This window comes from Populus euphratica, unplaced genomic scaffold, assembly GCF_000495115.2.
Source record: "Populus euphratica unplaced genomic scaffold, PopEup_1.0 scaffold21.1, whole genome shotgun sequence".
Taxonomy (NCBI): Eukaryota; Viridiplantae; Streptophyta; class Magnoliopsida; order Malpighiales; family Salicaceae; genus Populus; species Populus euphratica.
This window is the reverse complement of record NW_011499887.1, coordinates 309,310-317,331: the sequence shown is the minus strand read 5'-3', so window position 1 is coordinate 317,331 and position 8,022 is coordinate 309,310. Positions and strand designations below refer to the sequence as shown.

Below are 8,022 nucleotides of genomic sequence, written 5' to 3'. Positions count from 1 at the left end.
TTTGTTTTTTATTAATTTTTTTTTTTTGGAATGATAAACTACACCTCATCTGTTACTTATACAAAGAAAAAATATATATATATGGGCTAGGCTTGCAGGTCTTCAAGCTCACACGCTGAGTAGCTGAACTTTTTTTAATCTTTTTTTTTTAAATTATTTAGAGTGATGTTTTTATTTAATATTAAATTTATAAAAAATAAAAAATTAAATTAATTAAGTGGGGTTTATAACTTGGCTAAAAAATTTAACAAGTTAACTAAATATTAATTAAAGAATCTAGTTGAGATTTTTGTTATTTTTTATGTTTTTTTTTATTTTTGTTAATTTTATTATTTAGTGTGAGATTTTTATCACATTTTATCTTTTAATATGGGGTTAATAATAAATTAATCTTGATATTTTTTATTATATAATAAAATAAAAAATTAATTCAATTTAGTAGAAACTCAAATCATGAGCTAGACTAACTAAATATTAATTAAAGACAAGGGTATAAATTTTTCAAGTTTAAACACTTATACAAAGTTTAATTGGAGGGCATTTAATGATATTTTTTTTGTTTCTTAATGATCTAAATAAGTTCATAGTCAATGATTTAATCCAAAATTTTAAACATCAAGTTAATCAAGCAATTTGTCTTCAGTTGTATATAAACCATGCATTTAAAAAAACATTTAATATTTTAAACTGTATACAATTTTTTTTTATAACATGTTAGTCGGCACCTTGGACTGCTCGATATCTTAATCTTGCTGTTTAAGATCATTATTCATCATTAAGTATTTATTTACTATATTTTACTCTTATCTATTTCAAGTTGACCCGGCTGTTCCGCTTGGCAACACCTTCGCAGACTACTTCCTTCCTTGGAAGCTTCGTGATTTGGATATAAAATATATGGATAGCTTGAGAGCCAAGGTTACTTTGTACTCATCAGGATAATACCTAGCCAGCTAGCTTGGAGTTCGAGACCGTATTGCATCAAGTATAATAGTTTTGCTTAGGCTGCCATTTCCATACCTTTCCCAGCTGCTACCACTTCATCTTCCTTCCCTTTCTCTATCAGCATGCTCACCTATTTCTACATCTCCTTCCTTCTCCCGCTTCTTATTCTTCCCTTTACTAATTCAGTTTATTTTCAAATATCTCAGTTTAACGAGACCAACATGTATTATCAAGGTGATGCAGTGGCTTCTAGCGGACATATTGAATTCAACCTTATGAACTATATAAATCGTGTTGGTTGTACAACCTATCCTGAAAGGGTGCGGCTCTGGGACTCGAGTTCGGGAAAACTTTCTGATTTCACATCTCATTTCTCCTTCTCCATTGATACCTTTAATGCACCTAATTATGGTCATGGAATTGCTTTCTTCCTCGCTCCTGTTGGTTTTCAAATCCCACCTAATTCTGCTGGTGGCTTCTTAGGCCTATTTAACACTACTACCATGAAATCCTCTCAGAATCAAATTGTTTCGGTAGAGTTTGATTCTTATCCAAATGAAGAATGGGATCCAAAAGTTGAGCATGTGGGGATCAACAACAACTCTATTATATCAGCTGCATATACACCCTGGAATGCAAGCTTTCACAGTGGAGATACTGCTGAGGCATGGATTACCTATAATTCTACTGATCGAAATTTGAGTGTGTTTTGGGAGTACCAAACAACCTCAGATCCTCGAGAGAATTCTAGTCTGTTTTACATAATCGATCTCAGTAAGTTTTTGCCTGAGTGGATCACTGTTGGCTTCTCAGCAGCTACAGGTCAGAATCTAGAACGGCATAGACTTCTATCTTGGGAGTTCAGTTCAAGCTTGAACATTGAGGAGACGAAAGGTAAGAATTCAAAGAAGAGCAAGATTATAATTGGCGTCATTGTTTCGGTACTTGTTCTTATAGCTGGGGCGACTACAACATTTGTGATTTTGTGGAGGAGGAAACAAATGATAACAAGAAAAGGAGCAGCAGAGAAAATGACGTCGATTAATGAAGCCCTTGAAAGAGGAGCAGGGCCGAGAAGGTTCTCTTATGATGATCTAGTTTCAGCAACAAACAACTTCTCCGATCAGAGGAAGCTAGGCGAAGGGGGGTTTGGTGCTGTTTATAGGGGATACTTGAATGATATGGACATGGAAATTGCAGTGAAGAAGATTTCAAGAAGTTCTAGACAAGGTAAAAAAGAGTACATCACCGAGGTAAAGACCATTAGCCAGTTGAGACACCGGAATCTGGTACAACTCATCGGCTGGTGCCATGATAAAGGCGAGTTTATGGTGGTGTATGAGTTCATGCCAAATGGTAGCCTTGATTCTCATCTCTTTGGCAAGAAAAAGATGAGTCCTCTAAGTTGGGCCGTGAGATACAAGATATCTCATGGTTTGGCCTCGGCATTGCTTTATCTTCATGAAGAGTGGGAGTGGTGTGTTGTGCATCGAGATGTCAAATCAAGTAACGTAATGCTAGATTCTGGTTTTAATGTCAAGCTTGGTGACTTTGGGTTGGCTAAGCTCGTGGACCATGATGAACTTGGTCCCAGAACAACTGGGTTAGCAGGAACTTTCGGTTACCTGGCACCAGAATACATAAGCACGGGAAGGGCTAGTAAAGAGTCTGATGTGTATAGCTTTGGAGTGGTGGCCTTAGAAATTGCTAGTGGAAGAAAGGCAAACGATCCCATAGATCAAAAATCTGAAATGAGCTTGGTTGAGTGGATTTGGGATCTATATGGATGTGGAAATCTTAGTTTGGCTGTTGACAAGAGACTTGATATTAAGGATTTTAATGATGAGAAACAAGCAGAGCGTTTGATGATTGTTGGATTATGGTGCGCCCACCCTGACTACAAATTGAGGCCTTCAATTCGACAAGCAATTCATGTTTTAAATTTTGAGGCTGCAATCCCAAATCTGCCTCCAAAAATGCCTGTTCCTGTGTTTCATGTGCCTCTGCCATCGCTTACTTCTAGTGAGCCTTCTTCCATAACAAATACTGGTCTTGATGCAGGGCGTTGATTACTATTTCTATCCTGGCTTGCACCTACTCATCGATCCATCAATGCATAATTTCGATATTCTACTGCTACGCTAAGCCTTTGTTCCTTTCATATGTAGTGTAATAAAAATATATTGTGATGAATTAGTAAGAAATTCGGATTGAAATTGTGCTTTCCAGGGCTATTCTAGGATGAGGTCTCTGGATTTAATCGTTTCACGAATTTGTGCTTTCCACGGCCATTCTAGTATGAGGTGTCTGGATTTAATCGTTTCACGTTGTCCTACAAAAACAATTTTTCTATCAAGACTACATGACATGCCGGCGCGCTCTCGCTGGCTCGAGGTATACTTCAATTTTATCGAGGATTTATTAAAATAAATATAAAATAAATTATAAAAAGAAAGATGGATGCAATTTATAATGTTTTAAAAAAATATAAAAATAATTTTAAAATAACAAAAGAAAAAAAATTGTGTAAGGAAATACTGTAGTAATTTATAGTGTTTCTTGAGAAAACATACCGTTGTAATTCTTAACCAACTCAATATTAAAAATACAAATTTAAAAAAATAATTTAAAAAAATATATGGGAAATGACTGTAGCAATGCATAGTGTTTTTTTAAAAAAGGTACAAAATAAAATTTTTAACCAGCTTAATATTAAAAAACTAGAAGCAACAAAGACAATTTTGAAAAAAATCATATAAAAAACAAAATTCATAAAAAAAGAGAGAAAAAAGACCCATGTAGAGAAACACTATAGCAATCCACAATGTTTTGTAAGGAAACTACAGTTGCAATTCTCAACCAATTCAATATTAAAAAAATAAAATCGACAAAGATAATTTTGAAGAAAATCATAAAAAAATGTAAAAATCATGTGAGGAAACACTGTAGCAATCCAAAATGTTTTAAATAACAAGACTATAAAGCTAAATTCTTAATCATCTTAATATTAAAAAAATAAATTCAACAAAGATAATTTTAGAAAAAAACACGTGGAAAAATACTGTAGTGAAGTAAAAACTATGCAGAGAAATAATGTAGTAAGATAATATTTCAAAGAAAAAAACTATAAAGTTAAATTCTCAACCAGTTTAATAGTAAAAAAGTAAAATTGATAAAGATAATTTAAAAAAATAAAAAAATAAAAAAAGGAAAATAATTTTGGAAAAAAAAAAGCACGTGGGGAATTGAAAAAACCAAAAAAATAAAAAAAACATGAGGGGAATGGAACTAAAATGCAAAAAAAAAAAAATGTAGGGGAATGCTACATTACTTTCCCCACCTGTTTTAAAGTATTGTTAATATGATAAGAAACCTTTAGTTCCTTTAAGTTCATAAATTATAAGAGGAAAATAATATATGACAATGAGAATAAAAGCATAGGAGAGTTTATGTTGTGATGATCACGTGTTGTGTTGTTTTGTATTTTTCTGCGACCTTTTATTTTATGTAGCTATTGATTGTAATGAAGATTAGTTTTTAAAGTTAATTGGGGTGTTAATTGCAACATATTAAAGTCTAGGGACTTAATTGTTTTTTTTTAAGGTTTAGTTAGACGAATCAGGGGCTTAATTGTAAGAATTGAAGTTTGATCGGTAATTAAAGACTTCATTGAAGAAATCAAAAATTAAGAACCAAACTAAAAAAACAGATAATTATAGGGGCTGAATTGATCAAATTAGGAGCCAAATTAAAAAAGATTGAAAGTTTGATGGTCAATTAACGGTCCAAGTGCATAAATCAAAAACCAAGAACCAAGATAAAAATAGAAAATCAAAAACCAAGAACCAAGATGAAAATAGAGCTGAACTTTAGGGTTGATGATTGATTTTGATGGGGTGAAACTGCATAAAATTAAAAGTTTAAGAGGCAAATGCAATTAAAAGCCATTGAAAGAATAAAGACTAAAGTGAAAAAAATTTAATCCTAAATTAAAAACCTTAATTTTTAGGGTTAAACCTTGATGACGCATCGTTCAACTACTATTTACCTTTTTCTTAGGCACTATTGGCTAATCGAGTAAACACCTTCAAGCGAATGAATGTGGTGTTTTCAATCATCTTTAGGGTTGTAATCACCACTATTCGATTAAGAAATACCCCCTCTATAAAGATCAGTATTCTCATCAAATATTTACATTCCATTCTTTTTAATGAACTCACCAACATTTTATCCCTAATTAGTCATCACTGTATTTTTAGATTTTTAACTGATTAAGTTGATAGCTTTAAATGAATGAATATATTGAGTAAGAATGGATTTAATAGAAAGGTATGCTTCTCCTCTACCAAGTTCAAGCCTAATGATGTTTACATCGGAGTTGCTCTAGTGAAGCCTTAAATTTGGTCACCTCAACCAATCTTAATTAAAATACCTATTTGTGCAAAATCATTCAGCTTTTATGTGTTCATATTTAAAAATTCCTAGAGATTTCTTATTAAAGGTCATAAATATTTCATCAAAAATCAAAAGGTGAGGGAGCATGCCTTTGTCTCCAAGCAAAATAAAACCATCTAGGCAAATTTGTTACTAAATCACCATCCCAAACCCATTGAACGACAGAGGTTTCAACTATTAATATTTGTCCAAAACCCTTTCATTTTGATTAGAGAGTTAAGCTTTGATCAATTTAAATTTGAATCCATTAAGAACCCTTGCAAAGCTCTATAAATTACCCATTGAAAAATGAAGAAAGAGGAGAGAGAGTAAATATGAAGAAACACATTATGAAAAGATCTCGTTGTAAAGGTTTAAGCACCTAACATAAAAAGTCTAATAAGTTTTGGAAGGAAAAGATAGTGAAAGGAAAAGAAAAAAAGAAAAGAGAAGGGAAATATCAGTTCCAAAGCTTAAGGAAGGTATAATCATGTAAAAGTTTAAAGGTGAAATCCATATGATTTGCTTATTCATGCTTTCTTTATGTTTAAACCCCTTTTACCATTGTTTGAGCTTGTCTTGCATTTTTTTTCGTTTAATTTTAGCACTGGAATAATCTCATGTTTTTTGGTAGAGTTTGATTGTTTTTGTTCTTGTTTTAAACATGTTTTAGATTGCTAAAGCTTTCATTACAATAATTTATTTTAGGTTTGGTCAATAATGTGTTAGAGAGACTTGCACTAAAGGCATATGTTTTTTATTTTTATTTTGTGTTTTTAGCCTAAAAGCATGTTGATAACGTATTTTTGGTATTTTAATTTGTGTTTGAATATGTTTTGTAATAAAAAAAAGTATGGTGATTTTGTTTGTGGTTTAAAGATTTTGGAAGTATGTTAATCAATTTGATGTCTTTTAGTGTAAATTCATAGTTCATACAAGTATGTTTTGGTATATGGAAGTTAAAAATATCAAGTTTTGAATCCAAATAGCATGAATTTGTTTGCAATTTAACTTTGGTAGTTTTGAAATTTAGAACTTCATTCATGTTAATGATGATTTGATGTTATTTTTAATTTTTTAAATTCAACTATACTTAATATTGGTAATGTGGTTTATAAGAACAAAAAGTAATATGTTTCAGAAGTCTAAAAGACTAGTTCTAGGTCTAATAGTAAGGTGGGAATTTTTGGGTTGCTGAGTTCAGTTTCTTCATGTTTTTGGAAAGAATATTATCTTAGTCTTATGATTTAAACCAATTTTAATCCAATTTTTTGCACTAAACTATTCAGGCAACTTGACTAATAGATAATCTAAGATTCATTTATATTAATAACAAGTTTCTAATAGTTTTCGTAGAGTTTTGGTTTTGAACCAAAACCTATCTTGACAAAACTGTGTTGATTTTTTGATAACTGAAGTAAGCAAATGCTAGATTATGTGTTCTTATATAATTTTAAATAAAATCTTGTCATTGATTGCATGAAATTTATCTAGATTGAGATTTGTATTTACTGGGTTCTTGAGGAATGTTTTTTGTATTCTTCATAATTTTTTTATACTAAACAACTATCATAGATAAATATTGTATTTTATACTTTTAAAATAAAACTTTACCACATGTAATCTTGAATAAGATATTTAACTCTAGGAATGAATAGGAATGAATTTTTTTCATTAAATGAAATGAAAAAAAAAAGAAATTTTAAAAATTAAAAAAAGGTGATATTTGTTGGGAATAATATAATATAATGAAAATAGTCAATGATTGAAATCTTATATAAATCGAATATATCACTTATATGCATGAATCAATTCCTTTTAATGAATTAGATATGGAACTGAATGGGATAGATATCTACAAATGTTTTGTGAGAAAGTCTTTTCGTTTATCTGTGATTTTTACTAAAACAAAATATATAAAGTCGAATTCCACTGGAATTTTCTTGAGTGATAGCAATTTTTTTTATTTATGACCAAATAGACGTTTTCCAAAAGGCCTAAATGATGTAACATACATAATTTATATTAAAAAAATATAGAAACGATAATTATAAAATAATAGTTACGTGACCGGTGCTCTACTGTAGGTTAAATAATTTTATTTTTTATAAAAAATATATATATAGATTTTTTGATGTATTTTTATAGTTCAAAAAATATAACAAATAACAATGTTTATGTACATATGTAATCAAATAAACTAAAAGTTATATACTCTGATAAATAAGTAAAAAATATTAATGGCACCTAAAAATAAAATTTAAAAAACAGAAATACAAATATAAATTAAAATATTTAATCTAGAAAAAATAAGACATTAAATTGATTAAATAAAATAGAAAGAAAAAATAAATAACTTATAAGGTTATATATATTAAAAATATCATCTGAAAATAAATAAAAATTTTATTTTTAAAAATATAATTTATCTGTATAAAAGATAAAAACAAAATCATAGATGACCCAAAAAAATCCCTCCAAAAATTTAAACATATGGGTGAACATGTCATCTTGTGTATAACATTCTAATTTTTTAAACATATGAAAAATATATTAGTTTCAATAAATATTTTAGTATTATCATTAAATCTAAAAATAAAATTATTTTGAAGTTTTTTTTTAAAGTCAAGATAAAATTTTCTA

The 8,022-nt window shown here is 29.7% G+C and overlaps 1 protein-coding gene across 1 annotated transcript in view; it reads left to right on the top strand.

The window, feature by feature from the left end:
• The first annotated feature begins 981 nt into the window (after window positions 1-981).
• Window positions 982-8,022, top strand: part of LOC105130456 (L-type lectin-domain containing receptor kinase IX.1-like) — a 16,386-nt gene continuing 9,345 nt past the window's right edge. The window contains exon 1 of the mRNA XM_011032982.1: window positions 982-2,827. Within this exon, the coding sequence (XP_011031284.1) occupies window positions 1,068-2,827 (1,760 nt within the window). The 5' untranslated portion in view covers window positions 982-1,067. The remainder of the gene's footprint in view (window positions 2,828-8,022) is intronic.